The following is a 24,011-nucleotide window of genomic DNA, read 5'->3' on the forward strand; positions in this document are numbered from 1 at the left end:
CCCAAAAAGATGCAGAACATGCACATGGCAAATAACCATTCATCATCCTGGCTGTGGGAGCCCCCACAACAGCCCCTCCGCGCATGAGGCTGACACGCTCAGACTTCAGCTCTAGGCTCCACTGGAACTTGGAATGCAAGGACTTTTCGGGTGCCTCTTCCCTGCCCCAGCCAATGCCCATCCTGGACAATCTATAGGGTTAAAATTTTCTCTGAAACTCAAGCCCCTCCTTCCTCTGCAAAGTCAGATTTCCAGACTGCTGCCAAGGTGGCCCATGATCATTGAGTTATGAGAATACAAGTTGCTAGGCGGAAATTAATACCAGTTTTAACTAGGGGGAGGCCTGCTTTCTTGTGAAGTAATTATAAAATCAAAATGTGATATTTCTCTGGTGGGTTTAAAAAGCCTCCCCGTGAGGTCTGTGGCACAACAGCAGTGTCAGGATTTGCAACAAGACGGGACTGAGAAATCCTTTGGTGCTCCAACAATGCTTGCTAGTCAAGAGACACCTGCAGGTAGGTTTCCAAAGATTGGGTTAAAAGTAATTAAAAACAAAAAGAGGGAAAAGGACAGGGTTTGAAATTTCCAATTACTCTTTAAAACTCAAGAGTCAAGCTGTTAAAGAAAACACAGGCTTTCCAAGTAAGATTAATATTGCTAAGCTAATTAGAACCACAGGCATGGCCAATATATAAATTCAGGCCCCAAAGAGGGACACTGTCCCTTTAAAAACTGCCTGGGGAATCAGTGGAAAAGCTAATGAGGACTGTCAGTTGGGGCTGCTTTAATAGGTGGTCCTCCAGAGGATGAAGCCTGGGGTTTTGGTAACAGGGCTTCTGTGCTTGATTCAATAAATCAATTTATAATATATGCCGGTGCAGCTCTGGAGTTGGCTTCATAAAGCATTCTGTGGCATTTCTCAATCTGCTTATCCACTTAGCTGTCAGCTTGCCTGAATGTGCTGTCAGAGGGCACTGAAAAGAGCAGTAAAGAATAAGATAGAAGCCATATCTACAATAGTTGTGAAACTCGACCCAGTAGCTCCAGACCACACTTGGGGCTGCCTCCAGTGAGTTTCTCTCCAGAAAATGTCTGGATTATTTACTGGTAAGAAGCCCAATGCTGTGGGGCTGTGGCTCTCATCCCTGAGTTGGGTTCCAGGCTGCAGATGGAGAATAAAGTTCACCCCAAACAGAATGAAAAGGGTTGGAAGCAAAGTTGCTTTTTAATCAGCTCCTTGGGGTCTGAAATACTTCCCAAGAAGTAAAAGGAAAAGCAAGAGAAACAAAAGTGCCAGTGGTTGGCACTGGTCCAGCAGGCAGTGGGCAGAGGCAGTGAGGGAGGTAGGCTACCAACCAGGGCAAAGGGCATGAGCCTTCCTTCAGGCTGGCCAACAGGCTTGCCAAGTAGTGACCACTAGAGATGAGCTGTCCCTAAACACAATGACCAATGCCTCTGAACATCTGCAAAGTGGAGGGACGCCTATCCCCCAGCCAACTCAGAGGCTGGCAGCAAGGAGGCCAGAAGCCATAGAACGTGGCCATGGTATTTGACTAGCTCACCCTGTCCGTGCTCAGCTCTTTTTGTTTTGTTTTGTTTTACACTTTCTGCCATTGGGATATCCAGTTACGGGCTGCTCCTTGCACGTCCTCCACCCCAGCTAGACCCATGCCCTTACGTTATCCAGACTGCAGAGCCATCCAGTACAACTTTTCGTGACGGTGGCAGTGTTCTGTATCTGCAGGAGTCACTAGCCACATCTGGCTACTGAGCAACTGACATGTGGCTAGCGTGACCTGGGAAAGAAAATTTTCATTTTATTTAATGTTAACTACTATAAATTTAAACAGCCACATGTGGCTAGTGGCCACTGTGCTGGAGAGCCCTCAGAATAGAAAAATATTTCCTTTGCCTTAATAAAAGCAGTGAGTACTACAAGGATAAAATGGTGGCTGACCCCACTCGGCTCCCCGTGGAAAAAGCCCGGATTGCAAAGGAAATACAGGAGGGGAAAATGACCCTGATGTGTCATCAAGTTAGAATCATAAAGAGTTAAGGGCTGCAAGAGATTAACATGAAACGTTGCCATCGCTGGAATATTTCTAATGGAACTGGTCTTTTCCAGAAGTTCTGAAAAGCAGAGCAAAGTCCATCCCCCACCAGACACAGAGGTTGGCAGCAAGGGGCAAAGGAAGCATTTTACAAATGAGAGACCCCAGGTCCAAGATTTGCCCAAGGCTCCAGAGTTTTGGCAGAGCAAGGCCCAGCGCCCACAGACCCCATCTCCCAAAGCCATAAATTCTGTACTAACTAAGCCAGGCTGTCTCAAGTTACGGGTCCGGACTGTCCTCGGAAATAAGACCATCATAAATGTTAGAAAGGCTTTGCTCAAGGAAAGAATTCTGGTGTACTTTACTCATAACTAGAACCATCTGGAAGCAATCTCGCATTCACACGATGGACTTCTCTTCCTCTTTGGACCTCACTCTCTCTACAAATCCCATCAGGCCAGCAACAGCTGCTGGAGAGCCTGGCTGGCCTCCAGGGGTGTAGCTACAGACCCCCTTCCACACGGATGTCCTCCTGGGCCCCCAGCTTGCCCGGACACAGCGCACGATGAACACGCACCCCACGTGAGAAAGCTAAATCACCAGCAGGCCCGGGAGCAGGGACCCAGTGCCACAAAGGCAGCTGTGAGAAACTGTCGTTCCAACTTGGTAACATAGACGCTTGCCAGCAAATTACAGCCCGAGATGGCTCAGAGGGCTGCGGGTCGAGACACAGACTCACACTGCAAGCTATGCGCATCATGCAACAGCAGCTCAACACAAAGGGCTGGGGAGGAGGGGTGCCGGCCCGTACTGGGGCAAGGCCGGGACCCTGGCACCAGGACCACTGACACCAGGCACAGAAGGTGAGGGCTGGGCCGCGTCAGGGACCAACTCAGTGCTGGGGGTGCTCTGAAGAAAATGCCTTTGTAAATCAAACTACTGGGCAAGCAATTCCTCGAGCGGGGCGGGGGGTGGGGGGAGACAGGGAAGAGACCAGTTTCATTATGAAGGTCCTGGTGACAATAACCTTTTGTCCTCTATACAATCTGGGCCTGCCAAGCTGCTCCACAGTCTCTGAGAAAGCATGAGGTGGGGAGAGAAAGGCTCCCTGTCAGGAGGCCACAAACTCATCCTTGACGATGAGACAAACCTGCCCCCACCCCTGGAGTGGACATCCTCTCCCACACCTTCCTGTCCACTGCAGACAGAGCACGGAGGGCTGGCCTGACGCTCCTCTAAGATGAGAGCAGGCAATCGATGTTCCTCAGCATAGGAGACCTGGTTCTCTGCAGATCCTCCCGTCAGCACCTCCAAATCGCACACAGACTCTTAGTGACGAGTGTGAAGCAGCCCAGTTTAATTTGGCCGGCAGTCTAGTAGGTCAGACTGGGAACCAGAAAAGATAGTACCTCAGCTGCTCCTGAAATGCTTCACCCCTTCTTCTTGTTTATAGGACTGTCACAGAGACACGAATCCTGGTGGATAGGGACCCCCTGGCGCCCCCTGATTCACTTGGCACTACAGCTCAAAACTGAGTAATTATGTGTAATCTTACCCTGAAGAAAAATGGACTGTTGCACTGTATCACACAGAGCTCTAGGCCTCAGAAACCTGGGATCTAGGCCTTATTCTGACACTTCTGCATTGGTAGAAGCTGAGCAAACCACCTAATCCCTCTCCATCTCAATCCGCTCAACCACAAAATGGGAACAAGGAGGAGTCCTTCAGCATCGATTAACTGGGCACGGTAAACAGTGTGTGCCTGGAGCGACGCTGTCTGGGCTCACGTCCCAGCTGCTCCCACTTACTATTATGTAACCTTAAAACAGCCTCTGCCTCAGTCACCTCATCTGTGAAACAAATCTAATTCACAGGACTGTGAAATAGAAGGAATCATGTACAGCTCTCATCACAACTCCTGGCCCTTAGCTCTTCCAATAACTGTCAGATAGGCCCACTGCCATCACACTTAGTGGGGGCCAGGGGGGGCCCATGTCCACCACAACGGGGTATATGCTATAAGGATTAAAGGGTTTTGAATTAAGTGAACTCTTGATTTGTGGAAGTATTCCAGAAGAACAAGTTCACAGGCCAAGGCTGACTCTGAAGCCAAGAAACATAAAGGAACATGGTAAGGACCTGTCTCCTTGAACATGACTCATTCCAAATACTTACCAGACCACCTCGACCAATTCCAACAACTTGGTAGTCATTTAAGGCATTTGTGGGAAAAGAGTCACAGACCTTCGTCTCCCTTTCTATAGAATTTGCCAACTCTTCTCTTTCTAGAGACAACTCGGAGGGGCAGCAACATGAGATCCCATGGGTTTTCTTTAAGTCCTGTCTATAATAACTGGCATATCTGAGGTTTCTCAAGAGAGATTAAACATTTAAAAAAGGAATTTACTCAAGTTTAAATTCATTAACGGTTATACAGGTAGTAGTCTAACTGGGTCTTTAACTCCCCCACTTACTCCAACAAAGGTATAAAGAACTCGCCTTTTCCTGAAGCATCCATTTCAAGTCAAAAGCACAGGTAGGAAATACACAATGATGTACATCAATGTCTGCTCACAGGCAAAGCTGGAGCCAACAGCCACACAAGGAACCGTGCTGAAACAACTCAGCAAGTCATGTCTGACTGAAGCCATTCTCAGTCTTGGCTCCTCAATTATTTGGTGCCGTCTGTGAAGGTCCATACATTATATACAGCCTGTTTATGGACTGCTTATTTTCTTAGGATCATGCTAATTAATACCGTGTGTGTGTGTGTGTGTGTGTGTGTGTGTGTGTGTGTAAGAGAAAGCAAGAGACTGAGTGTGGGTGTATGAAGTTGGATGTAATCTAGTCCCTGAATGTATCTACATTTTAAAAATTATAAAATGGGGGTAATCTTTAGCCACTTGTTTACCAAGTATGTTTTGGCTGCTTAGATCTAATTTGCCTTTCTGGCATAGGAAGAACACACAAACGGCCTTGCCTCAAGTTTAACGTTTCTCAGATGCAAGCAAGCTCCTTATTCCCACCCTTCCCACTCACCATCCACAACTACCTGGCTCTCAAATGCAGTCACTCACACCCTTTCCTGAAATCTAATAATCAATCATGGGTGTTTACTGGGTGTCTGGCACCAGGCAAGGCACTGCCCCCTCCTGGAGGATTACAGACTAGTCAAAGAGACATATTTAAACAGGTAAGTGGAATAATTAATGACTTACCTCTTACAGTTCTCCCTCGGCCTAAATCATCTAGTTTCTTGTTCATTTCCTTCCTTCTCTGTTTTCTGCCTCCATCCCTCCATTTGACCCTTGAGACCTCACGTACATAGCTCTATGCTGATGTTGTTTTTGTTTTTGTTTTTGTTTTGCTGGGTACCTAAATTTGCTTTCTCTTGCCATTCTCCTTCAAACTCCTTAGGGCTGCCATCCTAAAATCTTGCTTTCATCATTCATTCTCCTTCTCAGAAACACAGCAGCAGAACCCACAGCCTCCCACAGTAAATGTATCTCTCTGCATGGCTTCCCTCATCCTTGATTACATTCCCTTGATACTGATTCAGTCTGATTTCCCATAGACAATCTCTTTCTTTTTGGCCATGTTCCTCACTGTCTCTCAGATCCACTCTTTTTGTTTATGTGTTTGCAATCATGAGGATTTCTGACCTGAGACAATGTTCCCTCCACAATTCTGCAAAACCTAGACCAAACCCAACCACACTTTTCTAAACTATGGTAGCCCTCACCTTCAACTTCTCTGTGAGAAGGGCTGATTTTTGATGACTGGATAAAAATGAACTTATTAAGAAAATTAATGCTTCCAGGGCACCAAAAACTCCAGAACCTCAGAGCTGCAAAGAGGGTAAACCCTTTCTGCCAAATCCATTCATGTTCTACAATAGGGGTAAATAGCTTAAGCTTTGTCGGTCATACAGTCTCTGTGCCAACTACTCAACTTGTTGTAGAGTGAAGGTAGCCAAAGATGAAATGTATATAAATGAATGTGGTTGTACTCAAAAAATATATATAGACAGGGACGTGGGTGGAATTTGGGTTCTGGGCAATGCTTGCTGACCTTCCTCTAGAAGAAGAGTGGATAATAGTGAAAATCTTCTCTTTTAGATAATAAAGGATAAGTGAAAGGGCCTTAGATCAGCCCTTACTTTCCCTAGGTAGCTCAACTGTTCCCTTATCCTAGTATGTATTTAAGGAGTAGATTTCCAGCCTAAAAGTCACTACCATGAGACTTTGGGCTGTGATCACATTTTACAGCTCTTTTGGTCAACATGAGAAGAGAAAATGGAATTCACTTCTTTGCCCATGTTGGAGATATGGCAAGGAACGAGTCTACTGTCTCATCCTCCTCCTCTCCACCAGTCTGGTGGGAGGCTCCCTGGCCAGTACCTGAGGGCTAACAGTAAATCTTCACCCCCAATGAAGTGAGCCTCACCCCTTCACCCCCAATACTACGTACCAGGCCCTGCGCTCTCTCATCTAGTCTTTATGTCAATCCTATGGTGGATACATACTTCATATCATATCTGACTTTCATATGGAAGGAAAAGATGAGCTCTCGGTCAGCGTTAGCCACTGGTCCTCCATAGAAGTGATCTTGGTGCTGATATGGGTGTGTTATGGAAGGAGACGCCCCGCCAAGATTCTTATTTCAATGTAAATGTGAAAAAATAATGTATATGGCTCATTACCTCTAGTCTTTACAACAACCCTTCAAAGAACCTTTTTTTTTTTTTTTTTTTACTTTTTCCATAGAAAATTAAGCTTATAAGTGTTAAGTACTTTATCTAACTTTGCCTTTTTAGAAAGCTCAGAGTTGAGATTCAAATCCAGGCCAGTTTGGCTCAATAAACTGTTAGCCCATTCCTTTGAGCCCCTGACCTAAAAAACCAAATTAAATGTGTTTTAAAAGCCTCAAAAATGCTTGCTCATGTGAAGGGAGGAAGTATGTCAGCTTCATGGGGTCTAGTGTCCCCAAAGAGGACCTCAGGGAAGCAGAGAGGGAAACCAACACCATGATTTAAGAACAGTCACCCCGGCAAAAGGAGCAGAAGCGGGCAGAGCCCATAGGCCTTTGCCACCAAACCAGATCTCTGGCCGCACAACCTGATCCAAACTGCGTAAGTGCTTTTTATGATGGTGACGATTCCTTCACACATACTGTGGCAGTGCTGAGGCAGAGGGAGGCATGTTCTTACCAGCCTGTCATATTAAAGTCCCTGTAGAGCATCTTCTTTCCAAGTTCCTTTCTCTGTACTCTCCTTGGAAACTCCAAATGTGTGAATTCATTTCCCAGCAAGTGAGGCTGCATGAATGCCTAATAGCAAAAGAAAGGAATGGAGAAAAAAATAAACCACATATTCAGAAGAAAAAGTAAGACTCAATAATGTTTTGCAAATCAAGACATATTTCAAAACCCAGAAAACTATTCTAAGGGAAAAAATAGGTATATTCAACAAATAGAAAAATTATTTCTATTCTACAAGTAGAATATCAGCAAATAAAAATCACCAACTAAACTTACAAAGGGATATAACTTTTTCATTTAATATAATAAATTGTAATCAGAGACACAATTGCAAAAGACAAAAGGAAAAGAACCTGAGTTTCTCCAAAAGTTCACTTTTTAATTCAAATCCAAGATCTTTTCATTTTCCTGAATAGCACGTTGATGCAGCAAGAAGGCTCTCCCTGACTCTCCTACTTGGCTTTCTCTGCTCCTCTCCTGCTCACACTCTTGGCGATCATGGTCTTGCCTTTGAAACCTCCACATCAACACAATGGCCCAAGAGAGCAGGTTGGGACTGGATACACCAGACAGGAACTTTCTGTTGGACTCCCTCCATTTTGCTCTGCAGTAATTTGATCATGTAATTGGAAGACTATTTCACAGCAGATGGCTTCTTCCCCTCCCCCAAATCTCTGTTCACACTACAAAAGTCTTGAGCAAACAGCCACTTAGGGAATTGCTTTGAAACAACAAACAGTCTCATTGTCACGTTCAAAATTCAAACCCGCTATCCAAGAGACAAAATGCTCAAGTATTAACTTCCTGCTCAAAGCCCACACGCTATAAGCAGACTTGCCCCGAAGCTTCCCCATACCGAGCCATACACCTGCTTATTAGCAGCATGGTGGAATGGATTCTTTCTCTCCCTCCCTCCATTATTTTTAAATTTTTTTATCTTTTTATTTTTTGGCAGGGAAGAGTGGGCAGAGCAAATCATGACCTGGCACTTTAGGAAAGCAAGGGATCCCTGCCACAGGACAGATGGCCATGTCCTCAGCCTCCTGGAAATAGGCACCTCCCACAGCCTCTTTCCCAAGATCTGACACCAGGAGACCTCCTGCTAATCCTCATAGTGGTTTGGAGGTTTAGTTGGACATTGGTCATCCTAAGCTAAGTATATTGGGAATCAAAGGCCCCAAGCTGAACTGTCCCCAGGCTGGCTAGACTGGGCCAGATAATGGAACTCTTGAGCAAGCTTGCAGACATGGCAGGCAGTACTGAGAAAGGGAATGGTCTTTACTGTCCTGTGTAGCTCCCAAATTTCCCAGGTCTTACAGGAATTCTGGAGCATCCTGAGGGGTTCTGAAACCTCTGCTGGGAGTGAAGGTTGGGTGCTGCTAAGCATCAAGGACCCTTAAACACTGAGCTTTAGAGAGAGTTCCCTGGGATGGAAGAAAGGGAATACTTTATGGCAGGTCTGTGGTGTGGGCTTTGGGTGAGCCTGACTCGGGTCTGAATCCAAGTTCTGCATGGATAAGCTGTGTGACTTTAGTTGGTGATTTAGCTTCTGGACCCTCAGTTTCTCAGTCTGAGACTGCGTATTTATCTCACACTTTTAATAATTAAATGAGTGCACTTAATTGTAATTGTCTCTGCTCATAAAAAAATGATTATATCCATCTAATGATTACTGATCCCTATGACATCCTGGGCACCGTGGTATGTGCTTTGTGAGCTCTCCTATCACACTGCCAACAACCATACAAGGTGGAAATGGCTACACAATCGTGGATCCCAGTGCAAAGTGAAAATGTGGAGACTGTTCAAAACTAAGAATTTCTGAACCACGTACAGAGCCTATGCAGCTGTAGGCGTCACACACCCAGGAGGCCAGCTGGACTGATCGAAGGAGCAGAGGCATAATTAGTCCATGAATAGCAACACCTACTATGTACCCTTTAGCATCTCCTAGAGCTTTGGGGCTCTGTCGGCATGACATTTTGGTTTATGCCCCACCCCCCAAGCTTGCTTAACACTGACTTAGGGGTTACAGTGCACCAGGCATGTGACACACTTGCTACAACCTCAACAATCCTACAAATCACACATCAGAGACTCACTTTACACATGAGGAAACTGAGGCCCAGAGAACTTAAGACACCTAACCCAAGGTTATCAGCCAGGGCTGGGTGGTCTCAGAGCCTAAGCCTAATACCATGTCCATAAACACCCATCCCAACCCTTTAACCTACACACACATTTACAAAAAAAAAAAGTGGGGGTGAGGGGAGAGAAAAGGCCTATGATCCTGTTGCTCCCGGGCCATGCAAAGTCTAAATGGCCAACAGGTACCTGTGAGGATCTAGTTAACAAAACATTAGAGATCAGCAATTCAGCCACAAGGATGTTCCTGAAGAAGCTGAAAGAAATCCTTTAACAATAGGAGGGACTAAATAAAGTAGTAAAAATCTATACAATGGAATTCTATGGTGTCACTTACAATGATGCTACAGAGAATAGGAATGACACGAAAAGAGCAGATATATATGTAAAAAAAACAGGTCATCAAACATATGTGAGTGTGTGTGCACGTAGGTGTATGAGGTCATGTAAGTTATGTCATATACACACAGATCTAGATATAAGACATATAGGTACATACCAATGAATGTGTGTGTTTAATCTGGGTAAATACCCCCCATACATATCATTAAGGAACAGGTTAGGAGTGAACCCTAACCTATGTACATTTCTTCGCAGACCCAAGGGCCTCAGAGGGATCAATGTGCAGCGTTCCAGACACCTGGCCTCGTTCCCAGAAGAGTGAGTGGCTCTCTGATGGTGCTTTCCCTGGGTACCCTCACACTCTTCTTGCTAGTACATGTTTGTGTCAGGGCAGTTGTAAGGGAAGGGCTGCTGAGGCAGACGTCTGCAAAGTAGCTAAGAACTCATGAGCAGCTTGCTTTCTGCAGGGGTCACCTCACCTCTCCCTCTGAGTGGTCTTAAATCCCATGTTCCTGTCATATCTGTAGCCCCATCTCTTGCAGGGACTTTCAGGGTCTCATACTGCTTGCTTTCTCTCATTCTAGCAATAGGCTACTGTGTTTCATCACTCCTAAGATGCCCTTTATTAGAGGAGTTATTTTATTACCTCTAAGAAAGAGGGGAAGCTGCCCATTAAACAAAGTGCAATACTTTCTTTGAATTTTTATTTTATTCTTTTTGAAAGGGCTCCTTTGGACTTGGACAAATTTTTATATATCACTCTGGGGTATATTTAAGAAGATTATATAGATGAAGTATATTGGCTAGGGATTTCCAAAATGGCTTCACATTTAGAATTCAACTGCCCATCAGTTTTCAACTCTGAATCACTAAGGGTCATGATTTCCTAGGCAATAGTGACCCATGTTTCATGGGAGCGTTGGTGATGCAGCATTTCTTAAATAATTCACCCAAGAACTAGGAGCCTCAGAACCAGGGGTGCAAAGTTCTTAAGTTAGTTCTGCAACGATCCAGAGCCAGCTTACTTTGGACTCCCACTTCTGGAATATGGCTGAACAAGTCAGATTCACGCCTCCAAGCCCCTCTGTACAGCAGGATCAATCCACAAAGGCTTTAAGAGTGCTTCATTTTTGTTTTCAGGGTTTTCTTCTAAGCTGCCAGATGTCCATCCTGCAAGTTTGGTGCTGTTCTTTTGATGTTTGTACATGCCCAGGAGGGGACACCCATGTCATGCCTGCCACTTGACAGCAACAATCAGTTGTAAAATATCCCAAGTTCAGATATGTACAAAAGGTGAAAAAAAAAGTGCCTTCGCTCTGAAGAAATACTGCAATATGTGTCCTCCATTGATACATTAGATTTCTCTACCTGTACGGTTATTTTCCTTCCTCTCTTACTGCCACAGCACATTTCATATGATGCAAGACATATTTTCTGTCACAATTATGCCCACCATAGACTTCACCTCTATTCTGTGTGTACCGATGACATATTTTTACTACTTTTAAAAATTGCCTCCATGTCCTAATAGTAGGCTTCCTTCTTACCAGCACTTTCAACACTCACTCTTGTTGTATTTGTCAGACCTGATGGAGTTCCTGGTGTTAAAGAAAAAACAACTCAGAAACTAAATAGAAGTAGAGCAAATAGGTGATTAATGAAAAATGATATGCTAAAATACAATGGGACACATATCTGTTGGTTTTAGAGGAAAACATACTTCTGCTCATTAATGTATCTTTTTCTGCAATACTCATGAAAGTTTTTGGATTTCATCTTAGTTATTAGGTGGGCTGTTATATGGAAATACCACAGATGGCAGGTTTGAACAGCACACACTTAAGTCTCACTGTTCTGGAGGCTGGGAAGTCCAAGGTGAAGATGCCAGCAGATTTGCTGCCTGGCTTGCAGACTACTCCCTCTGACTGCATCTCATAAGGGCTTTCCTCCGTCTCTCAGGGTGAGAAATGGAGCTCTCTGGGGTCGATTCTTATTAGGACATTAATCCTATCTGATGAAGACCCCACTCTCATGGCCTCATTTAACCTTAATCATTTCTAAAAAGGTCCTATTTCCAAATCCAGCACACGGGGCAGGGGGGATAGGGCTTCAATAGAAGGGTTTTCTTTTGAGGGGGGGCGAGGTAGAGGGTGGGGAGGATGGCAGTACACTCAGTCCACAACATGGTCTTTTAGGTATACGTGTTTAGAGAAGTACATATGTTAAGTCACCTAAATATTGTAAAATGTTATCTGATGGTTTCCCTTTTGATTTACCTGTATTTATGATTATTTTTTACTATTGAACATGGATTGCTTTTGTTTGAAAAAACTAAAAAAAATTTTGAGAACAGTTTTTAGTTATTTTTAATTAAGTTTTTATTTTAATTCCAATATAGTTAAAATATAGTGTTATATTCATTTCAGGTGTACAATGTAGTGATTCATCAATTCCAGACAATAGTCAGTGCTCATTAGGGTTAGTGTGCTCTTCACCCCTTCATCTACTTCACCCATCTCCCTACCAACCTCCCCTCTGGTGACCCTCTGTTCTCTATAGTTAAGAAGCTGTTTCTTGTTTTGTTTCTCTTTTTTGTTGTTTGCTTGTTTGTTTGTTTTTTAAGAGAGAGAGCATGAGCAAGGGAGGGGCAGAGAAAGAGAATTCCAAGTAGCCTCCATGCTGACGGTAGAGGCTGGAACTCATGAACTGTTAGATCATGACCTGAACCAAAATCAAGAGTTGGATGCTTAACCGACTGAGTCACCTATGCGCTCCCACTTTTTATTTTATTTTAGTGAGAGAGAGAGAGAGAGAGAGAGAGAGCGAGTGAGCAAGGGAGAAGGGTGGGGAGAGAGGGAGAGAGAGGGGGGAGAGGGAGGGAGAGAGGGGGAGAGGGGGAGAAGGAGAGAGGGAGCGAGGGAGAGGGGGAGAGGGAGAGAGGGAGAGAGGGAGGGAGAGAGAGAGAGGGAGGGAGGGAGAGAGAATCTTAAGTAGGCTCCACACTCAGCATGAAGCCCAATGTGGGGCTTGATTTCAAGACCCTGGGATCATGACCCAAGCCAAGATCAAGAGTTGGACACTTAACCAAATGAGCCACCCAGGCACCCCTCTTTTTCACAGGCTCAATTGTTTCTTAAATTCTATATATAAGTGAAATCATATGGTATTTACCTTTCTCTGACTTATTTTGCTTAGCATAGTACTCTCTAGCTCCACTCATGTCAATGGAAATGGCAAGGTTTCATTCTTTTTCAGGGCCTAATAATATTCCAAAGTGTGTGCGTATCACATCTTCTTTAATCATTCATCTATTGATGGACACTTGGGCTGCTTCCATAATTTGGCTACTATAAATAATGTTGCTATAAATGTTGAAGTGCATATATTCCTCTGAATTAGTGTCCTTGTATTGTTTGGGTAAATACCACTAGCATGAATACTGGATGATAGGGTAGTTCTATTTTCAACTTTCTGAGGAACCTCCATGCTGTTTTCCAGAGTGGCTGAACCAGTTTGCATTCCCACCAATAGTGCAAGAGTGTTCCTCTTTCTCCACATACTCACCAACATTTGTCCTTCTGTTGTTGATTTTGGCCCTTCTGACAGGTGTGAGGTGGTATCTCATTGTGGTTTTGATTTGCAATTCCCTGATGATTAATGATGTTGAGCATCTTTTCATGTGTCTGTTGGCCAGCACAGAGACATTTTATTCTCAGAAGCAGAGTGGGCTGCAACTTGGCAACTCAGAAACAACTTCTCAGAGGCTGTGCAGCATTCGGGTAACACGACCGGTTAGGGTTACTTCTCTAGCTGGCCTGCCCTGCCAGAAGCACTGCTCACATCAGTGTTCTGGAACCTTGAGCATCGAAAGTAATTTTATGCTGAATTCAATGTACGCAACACACCCAAAGTTTAAAGACTGGAAAACGGGAGTATAAGAATTTGTTAGGTTCCTCTCAGCAATTCAACCCCATGACTTCTTGAGTCCAAACTTATAAGATTCATGCACAATTTTGGAATGTTTTACTCTACTGCTCCTATCTGGGCCACTCATAAATAGGTATACATGACTACTGTCCCTTCCCAAAGCACATTTCATAGTAATGCTGACCTGTTAAAAATGCAGACCTTAATGAGATAAAAACCCGAGACAGGAGAGCAAGCACACATTAAGAGCCCTACAAAATAAAAATTCTAGACACTCTCCTAAACATTCCTTATTTTTCTGATATGCTGGATATATTTTAGCTTTTTCTCCTGATGCTGCTATTTGGACATATGTATGTTAGAACATCTGCATGGTGATGCAATAATACCAGCCACTTAAATATGTTCATTATTTTTAAACCTTAGCTAGACGTCAGGGCCAAGCATAGCACCCAACACAGTAAGACTCTAAGTAAGTATGTACTGGAAGAATGAATACAGAACATTCTGACCTGCTTTACACGGTTACACTTGATGAGTAAACGTCACAAAATAATACAATACAGCTTTCAATCTTTTGAAAAAGTTAAAATTAAGGTCCATGGTACATAAAAACAATCTTGGATACGTATTTCTATATTTTGGATTCAGTTAACTTTGTATAATAGGTACCTTCCTGTAAAACCACGTGTGTGTGGGTGCAATTATACTGTTTAAAACCTCATATTTCACATTCCTAAGAATGTCTAAATAATGTCATGTCTCTTCTCTACTTAATAAGCATACTGACTAGAAACCTAGAAATGTATTCTATATTAAAATCCAATTTAAAGTGTGCTGGCCTGCTCCATGTAAAAAAAAAAAAAAATGGACCAATTTTTGTGCCTCCATTTTTATCCTAAAATTTGAGGCTTTCCTACAAAGAAGCATAACAGAATGCCCCTAACGAGGGGTGGGGCGGGTACACTGGAGTTCATGTGTGTGCTGCAAATGGCCCCTGGAAAGAAAGCTTGGTAACTCCTGCCCCGACACAACCAAAGATAAGTTGCCAGTGGTCTTTTAAGGAGTGTGGAGTGTGCAGGTTTGTTAAAGAGAGACGAGGCCATATCCTTGCCACTTAGTACCTGGACAGCTAATGAGAATAAACTTCCAGACATGGTTGCATTTGGCCAGGGAAAGAAGAGACAGCTTGTCTAGGGAAATGATGCTGGAGTAACTTGTGTGCCAAGAAGGGCAGGGCCCCAGGGACGGAGAAGGAGGATCAGATGTCCTCTTCTGGCTACTTTCCTCTCCAGTCCAGGGCAGAAACCAGCTGCAAGGGGACAGAAGCAAGCACTTACTGTGATAAAGCACTTACTGTGATAAAACACTCCCCATCCCAGTGAGGATCTCTGAGTTCAGTCATAACAGGAGGGGACAAGCCTGAAAAAGAGATGTCATCTAGACCTTCTAGGAAGTCTATCATTAGAGCAGAGTGGGTAACTTGAACCCAGGTCTTTCTCACTCTGGAGCACGTGGATCTGAGCTCCACCCTCCTGGGCTGGGGAGAGCTTTGAGCACCTTGGCAGTGCAGGGCAAAAATAAGGAGTGGAAGGAGGAATCCAAATCTAGAGAGTGATATGTCTATAATGGTTACGGGAGACCAAGCACCAGGCTTCCTGTGGACACTGAGATGGTGGGTCCTGAGGTTACTTAAAATTGTCTGCTGGCAAACACAAAATGCTTACTCCTTCTCATAATACTATTCCCTTCTTAGCACAAGTGTGACTGTGGTCACACTGTGAGTGAGCCATGCCAGCTACTGAGAGAACTGTCCCAAGTTTGGGGGTATCCAGCCAGAGGAATCCATGCAACTAACACAGGAGCTCCTGCAAGTTCTGATATAAGGGGCTGGGACTCAAAGAACCAAAAAGGAAGTCTCTCTGTTCAGAGCTCAGACACTAGTGGGGGGGACTAAGGAAGGCTTATAGGTGGAAACAGAAATATCCCCAGGGGCTAAGAAACAAAGAATGGGGCACTCACTGGGTAGGTCAGACAGAATCTAAAAAGCCTCTGAAGAGCTGTTCAGGCAAGGCCTCTGGGGCCAGAGCAGCAAGAACAGAGGCAAGGAAGTGCAAAGCAACATGGTTAGTATGGCCTTTGGAGCTGCTCTCAGGAGAAAACAGATAGATGGCAGAAGGGTGCCTTTCTGGGGAACTTGCCCAACCCCTTCACCTTGGTCTCCTGGAGAGCCCCAAAGAAGGTCCCTCCCCTAAACGGTAATAACCAGTTAAATAAAGTGAACATATCTTTTTGTAAAAAACTTTTTCAACCAAGCACCATATATACACAGTAAAGTTACTGTATCAAATGTGTGTGGGTCAACATATTCACAAACTGCACACACACGTGTAACTGGTATCTAGATCAAGAAACAATACATGATCAGCACCTGGGCTCCAGACCCCACCCAATCACTGCTCTCCCGATTGGAAGCATTATCCCAGCCTGTGCATTGGTTTTGCCTGTTTCTTTTATCTTTTTTTAAAAAAAATTTTTTTAATGTTTACTTATTTCTGATAGAGAGAGACAGAAAGACAGACAGAGACAGAGACAGAGCATGAATGGGAAGGGGCAGAGAGAGAGGGGACACAGAATTCCAGGCAGGCTCCAGGCTCCGAGCTGCCAGCACAGAGCCCGATGCAGGGCTCAAACTCACAAGCCATGAGATCATGACCTGAGCTGAAGTCGGACGCTTAAGTGACTGGGACCCCAGGTACCCCTCACCTGTTTCTATACTTACTATGGGATCCGATAAGCTGTCCTCAGTGCTGGGTAAGTCGGTGTGATTCAGTCATGTTGTTGCATGTGGTTAAAACGTGTTCATTCTCAGTACTGCATGGCATTTTAGCCTGTGACTATGATTAACAATCGTCTTATCCATTCTACTCTCCATGGACATTTGGACAGTTTCCAGTTTGGGCTAGTACACCCTGAGCTACTGCACACACTCTGGTTAGGTACCTACTACCTAGGAGAGGAATGGCTGTGCCAAGCCCTTTTTCCCTGGGCCAAACCCTTTTTCAAGGTAGTTGTTCCAACTTCTACTTCCATCAGCAGAATATGGAAAGTGAAAATACTCATGTGTTAAATGATAGATTCCACAACAGGAAATAGTTTCTGAAGTCCTCTTACTAGGAAACTTTTATATAAGCTCATTTTTTTAAAGTTTATTTATCTTAGAGAGAGAGAGAGAGAGCGCGCGCGCACATACACACGAGCTGGGAAGGGGCAGAGAGAGAGAGGGAGAGAGAGAATCCCAAGGAGGCTCTGCACAGCCAGCGCAGAGCCCAACTCCAGGCCTGATCTCATGAACTACGAGATCATGACCTGAGCTGAAATCAAGAGTTGGACACTCAATAGACTGAAACACCCATGCACCTTGCCCCCACTTCTGTTTTCTGAGCTCATTTTTTTTTTATTTCAGAAAAAAAAGTTCAGACCTCTCAGTATTTGTTTTTTTTTTTTTTAATATTTTTAATTTATTTCTAGGAGAGAGAGAGACAGCGTGAGCAGGGGAGGGTCAGAGAGAGAGGGAGACACAGACTCTGAAACAGGCTCCAGGCTCTGAGCTGGCAGTCAGCACAGAGCCCAATGCGGGGCTCGAACCCACGAACCGCGAGATCGTGACCCAAGCGAAAGTCGGACGTTTAACCGACTAAGCCAACTAGGTGCCCCCAGACCTCTCAGTATTTGAAAGGAAGTTATCAGAATGTGGATTTCTAGTGTTTAACACAAATCTTAATAAAAAATTGAGTAATCGCTCCTCTTTGTTGCCCTTATGAGGGAAAAAAAACCCATCAGATTATGGGAGAGGAGGACTGGAAGCTTTACATTTCAAGACGATTTACCATGATAGAAAGTCTACAGTCCTGAGTGAAATGGAATGAGTAACATCAACCAAGCCTACTAATGGTCAAATGAGATGGCTCTTGTAGAGCCAAGGCTGACTGCCTGATTTGCAGTGCAGGAAAAGAGTATTCTGGTTTGGGTTAAACAAAATTGAAGGAAAAATGTTAAATGGCTGAGATCTAAATATGTATGTGTTGGAGTCTTTCATAAAGAATTCTCTCAGTCTTAATTTATCCTTAAAAATCTCAGAGTAACAAGAACCAAGCTTATGTATATATGCTGTTATAAAATTGAATATTGATAAGATTCTGTCTGGCTTACAGGGATGTCAAGAAAGATTCACATTTAAATTTCTACATAGGACTGTACTGATCAACCAGAGAAAAGCATGCCCCTAAAATATAACTTTAAAATTGTAAAATTTATAGCTTACGATAAAGGAGCCACATGGAAACTGGTATGCAAATGGATATATTAAACAAAATTGCCTAGATTTGTCAACTCTACAACAGTTTAATGTATAGAATAAGGGCTAAAAAGTATTCATTTACATAAAACATAAAGTTTCCATATTCATATGCTTAATGCTTTTTCCTCCCAAGCAAAGTCTGGGAAAGGAATTCATTTGAAGAGAGAACAACTCATGTCAGCAAAAAGGACGTGCCTGCATATCTTCAATCCCTTTGCATATGCAAATGGAATTTATAAATTTTATAAAAGGCCACAGAAGTGGTCCCAATGGCAGGGCGACCATAAAAAAGTTCTTCATATATAGTTAGATTGGAAACTAAGAGATTTTATTTTGTCTCTGATCTAGGCACTGTTGTAAGCACGGTATGAATATTAACTCCTTAGTCCTCGTAGCAGTCTTGGGAAGGTCCTGTAATTACCCGATTTCACGATCAAGCAAGTGAAGCACAGAAAACTTTTTATCAACAGCTAAGCTTTTGCCCTGGTAAACCTCAGTGAATGCTATCTACCTCTTTCAAAACATATTTAACATCCACATATTTAATGGATGCATGACAATATCTTGCTTCTTTACACTAAGACCAATTTTTAAGGGACCCTATGGACAGATGGTTCTGGCTCTATGTGCCCAATTTTTTATTCAGAATGTTGGAGGGGAAAGGGGTTTTAGAGAGACTAAAGATTATATATGTGTAGCAACTGTGCAGAATCAGTTTTTCTAAGAATAAAAGTAGTTAGGGATCCATTCTCGTGGTTATTTGTTTAGCTGTGTGGAATTCATTTTTTTAGCTCTGCAGAGTAGGTACAGAATGACTCGGCATCAAGCCTCTGACTCCTCCCAATATGGAATATACAAAACATCCATTTATATTCATTTTCAAAATCAAGGGTCCGGAAGCAATGAGGTTCAGTTTTAAGTGCTAATGTCTTTAGAGTCTTCCCTGACGCCAAGCAGTGATCCTAGGGCAGCCAAATATAAACTCTGACTCTAAGCTCTGGGCAGGGCCAGTTTTGTGCTCTAAAGATCTCCTGGCTGGGGTACCTGGGTGGCTCAGTTGCTGAGCGTTTGGCTCTTGATTCCAGCTCAGGGCCTGGTCTGAGGGTCGTGGGATCAAGTTCTGCATTGGGTTCTGTGCTGAGCATGGAATCTGCTTAAGATTCTCATTCTCATTCTCTCTCATTCTCCCTCTCGCCCTCTCAAAAATAAAATAAAAATCTCCTGGCTTCTCTGTGACACCTGTGTGATCAACTGAACCTATAGCACATATGAAAAATGCCAACCATTTTTGCCTGCCATTTTTTTATTAGAAGTTCTCAAACTTACAGGCAATTTTGTGAAAAAGGGTTAAAGGTGGGGGGAAGGGGAGAATTAGAGTGGATTTCCCCATGACACAGTCATCAAGGCAAGCAGAATGGTGGTGAAGTTGCCACCCTATGACTAAAGAAAGGCCTCTTGGGTTTCACAACCTGATCTCAAGGTTAAATGTGATAAGGCAGTGGTGGGTCAGTCATTTTTACTCACTAGCACACTTGACACCCCCCCCACCTCGTCCCCAAATTAAAGTATCCAGTCTTAAAAAGCAGGTTCAGGGTTAAGGAATATACTTCTTGGGAGATAAAGCTTGAGCATGAGAAAGCCCAAAAAGCCACGAGGCATGACATGGTCCACCTTGAAACCCTTCCAAACCCAACATCAGGGAAAAGGCAGACAAACAGAATCAGACTTGGCACAGAAGGTTGGGGTTAGCTCCAAGGACACCACAAGAAATTGCCTCAGATAATGTTGCACTTGTACGTATCAGATGTGTATTTGAAACCCACTTTCATCTCTTCTGTACATTGCCCTTGATGAAAAACACATGCAGACTTGGATTATCCACAAAGACACAAGGACATTATTCGAAGGTCTAATGATACCAGCACATCTTAAGGTAATCAAATCGGAGTTTATAACTATGTGTGGGCAGAATGGAGGGGAAGCCATAGCTCTCACACCTCGGGGCTATGGAGCGCCCCCTGGGGGCGATTCCTTTCTGGCTGTCACCTGAAGCAGAGGTGGGGTGGTTTTCTGGAGGCCACGGCATCAGGGAGGTCAATTCTGCTGAGACATGTCCACAACCAGACTGCTTTCCCTCCCGCCTGAGCTTCCATTCCATCCAAACCTTCTGTTTAGCTTGGTGTACCTCCTTAACTGTTTTGTTTCAATCACCCTGGAAACACTAAAAAGAAAAAAGAAAAAGCACAGCGACAGAAGCGCAAGGCTTATTGGTGACTCTAGAACCAGCAAGATTTGCTGGCTGCCGGGACAGAAGTGGATGGCCCCTGACCCCTTCATCGCGCACCTGCCACATTCCGTGTGAACATGTCAAACCCTCAAGCCTGCTTGATTAATCACCCTGCCCAAGAATCTACGCAACAAAGTTCACATGACCCGAAAGCCGCGTGAAGGGCCCTCTGAGGTCAGGATACAAGACCAAACAAAATTAATATGCCTGCCACAGTCATCATCGTATCAGCCCCAAACGTGCAGACTGTGCATCCCAAGAACCTTCCCCTTCGAGGTGAATTAAAACAGTTCATGTCCAACAGGCTCTGAATCTTCCCTGCCTCTAAGAATATCACGAACCGTTTCTACAAGTCAAATAGCCTTGGGACTGCAGAATCGTGCTCCAAACAAGTCTCTAGGAACTTAGAAGTTTTTATGATTCAGTCATAAATGTTTCTTCACACACCATAAAAAGAAATTTTAATTTGACCTCAGAGTAAGGAATACATTGTTAACTTCCAGTGGTGTTCTAACTCGTTTAGATCATGTAAAAGGTACCCCAATCCCACTGCACAGAAGTGTTTCTTAATTAGTTCTAGGGAACTGATGTTCCAAAAAAAAAAAAAAAAGAACTGGTAGGATTAAATGCACATAAAGTTATAAGGTATACACTGTATTTTATATTACTGTAGGATCACTTTCATTCTGATTTTAGAACCTGCAGTGAAGATCTCAAGGGAGGTATCCTACCCATTTCACTTAGGAGAGATTCAGAGACATCATGTGAGGGGCTTGGGATCACACAGCTAATGCCTAGGCTGGGCTGAAAGAAGCCATCACACCACTCTTTTCCTCTCATAACTGATACTATTTTTAAGCTTTTATGCTACACACCTCCTATTTCTCTCAAATACTTTACCACAAAGGCTTCACCACAAGGTTATTTTATACTTTCAATCCCTTAATTCTCTCAAAAACTTTACCACAAAGATCTGCATCACAGATCATGTGACTATTATTACTGGATTTATTCATTTCAAAGCATACATTTTTAGACTCCTGGCAGTATAGGAAGTTGGACAACTAGGATATTTTACGTCCTGGTCATTTACACTCCTGTTGTCTAGAGAGAACAGTTATAAACCAGAGAAATGCATGTGATTTAGGAGTAAGGATTAAAAAGAATGGAGACAGTGTTTCCACCTTTTGGAAATTCAGCTGTTCGGCTCAGCTCTATTGGCTAAGAGTGTCCACACTGATTGTTCAAGAGTAACACAAAAATACATGTTAATCTTTGGAACATTAGCAGTGATTCTTAAATTAAAAATAAGAAAATAAATCCCTGTGTTCACAGGCCAGTAGGATTTGAAGAAGCAAGACTGATTCATCAAACAATAACCAAAAGAGTACCATGTGCCACTAAAGAATTCTGCATATAGTTTTCATATAATCCTTCCACCTGCCTTCTGAGACTTCCTAAGCCTGTTACTGGTGATGAAGTAGGGACTCTAGGAGTCACAGACACAGTTACACGATACAGCTGAGATCAGAAACAACACACGTCTCATTCCAAACATCGGAAAATAGACCACCAGTATTTAGGAATCTGGTAAATGTCAGTATTCCCATCTCTCCTTAAAAGCTAATGTTTTGAGCTCTCTATGCCATTCTTGCAACATGAAAATGTGAAACTATTTCAAAATTTTAAAAAGTTAACCTGCTATTTCTCATTGCCTTTAGTGGGAAAACAGGAAACGGTTTTCCCTAAATGGTAAGAAGGTGATGAAGGTAGGGTATAAGGCAAAGGGCTGTAAAAGGCTTCAAGGGAAGGTGGAGGGGCAAGTACTGTGTGGTAATGATCCAGACATCAATACAAATTTTTGTTCTTTCTTTTATTGAGCCAACAAATGCTGCTTCAGTATCTCCTCTGTGCTGGGAACTGGCAACATGAAGCGACTGAGAAACCTGCCCTGCAGGACTCAGTCTGGAAGGGGAAAGAGAGATCACAACCAGCAATACAATACCATATGCTGAGGGCCATGTTAGAGGCTCCTACAGGGCTGTGCAAGCACTGGGGACTGACCCCCTCCCGGGAGAGTTAGGGGACACTTTGTAGAGGAAATGACATTTATGTTGGAATATCAAAGGATCCGAAGCAATTTTCCTGACAGAGGACAGGGGAAGGACCATCCAGGCAGAGCATATTTCCAAAGGCATGGAGGTTGGGGAGATCAAGGTGTGTCTCAAATATGGAAAGTAGGTCTCTGCTAGCAGCCTGAAATGCACGGTGGCATTGGTAGAGGCAATAGAGAAATGATGCATGAGAGGTGGACAGGGACCATGATTTTGGCTCTGTCACATGTGGCCTGCATCCTGTACACTATGAGGAGCCAAAGGATTCTAGGCAGTGAAGTGATATACTCCATGATCAGATTACTTGGGTGGCTTGGTGGCAGATGGACTGGAGAAAGCCAGATAGGTGTTGAGGCGGCCAGCTGCTATGAACTCTACCCAGAAGGATGACCCTCGCAGCCTGAGGGTCCTTGGTGACCCGCTTGCTTGGCTCCCTACTGTAAAGTGACAAACCAAGGTCTGGAAAGGTTCAGAGACTTGCACAAAGTCACCAAGTCAGCCAGGATGTGCTGTAGGATCCCTTCCCCCTGCCTAGACTGCCAAAGAAAATGACAGCTCTCAAGGCTGGGATTCCTAGGAGTGGTGACAAGTTTATCCACTTGAAAAAGACAACAGAAAGGTTAGAGAATAACAGTTGGTGAAAGAGTGAAGAAATATTTTTACATTGGGCTTGGATTCCTGCTGTCATTCTGTACCAGAGCAACACAGCTTAGCTGTTGAGTAAAACAAACCAAACAGACAAGGGAATTGAGACGAAAGTGCTCAGCCACTTTCTAAATCAACCAATAATCAAATCCTGACTGTTCACACACACCGAAATTCAGAGCCATGAGCAAAGTCCTTTTTGAGTAGCCTGATTAAGTTTTTTTCTAAGAGCAGAGGATCACTAGCTATGTTGTCTAGTTTCTTTTTTTTTGTCTAGAAAGAAAGCCAGTTAGCAAGACAATATTTCATCTATAGAAGTACTATTCACGCTCAGCCCCCCAAAATATCCAAAGTAAGCCGCTTTGGATTTCCACTGCCGCTCAATTGAGATTCTAAGCCAAATACCTTGGCCCTGGAACTTGAGGACAGAGAATTAAGTCTGTTCTCTGATTTTGAGACAACTCAAATCTCTAGGTGAGGCAAAAATGCTCAAAATCTGAAAAGCCCAAATGCCCTCCTCTAGCCCACTCATAATTTCATTCCAAAGAGGGTGATTTAAACTGGAAACTCATTTTCAGGATAGAAACAGATTTTCAGACCCCTGCATGCTTTCCCAAAGGGCCCTTGAGACTTCCTATCTGTGCATGAAGTGGTAGGGGGTCAGCAGGAGCCGCGGCCGCCATCCTCCTCAGCACTGAGTCTCTATTTTGAGTTAAAGTGAGTAGCAGGCCAAGGAAGAAAGGTATCTGTGTTATTCAACACCCCATTTCATACTGTACATACCAAACTATTAAAAGAAACAAAGCACATCATGTCTTCAATTGGTTACAGATGGGAGAGAAACAGCCACAATAATAAATTTACGGAGGTGGAGTGTGTCG

General features: G+C 43.7%; 1 protein-coding gene across 1 annotated transcript in view; it reads right to left on the reverse strand.

Moving 5' to 3' along the window:
- Positions 1-24,011, reverse strand: part of PPM1H (protein phosphatase, Mg2+/Mn2+ dependent 1H) — a 257,588-nt gene that overhangs the window by 62,252 nt on the left and 171,325 nt on the right. Inside the window, exon 6 of the mRNA XM_039256219.1 lies at positions 7,261-7,379. Coding sequence (XP_039112150.1) covers positions 7,261-7,379 — 119 coding nt within the window. The remainder of the gene's footprint in view (positions 1-7,260; positions 7,380-24,011) is intronic.

The sequence above is a fragment of the Hyaena hyaena genome, unplaced genomic scaffold (genome assembly GCF_003009895.1).
Source record: "Hyaena hyaena isolate Hyena2069 unplaced genomic scaffold, ASM300989v1 scaffold_565, whole genome shotgun sequence".
Taxonomy (NCBI): domain Eukaryota; kingdom Metazoa; phylum Chordata; class Mammalia; order Carnivora; family Hyaenidae; genus Hyaena; species Hyaena hyaena.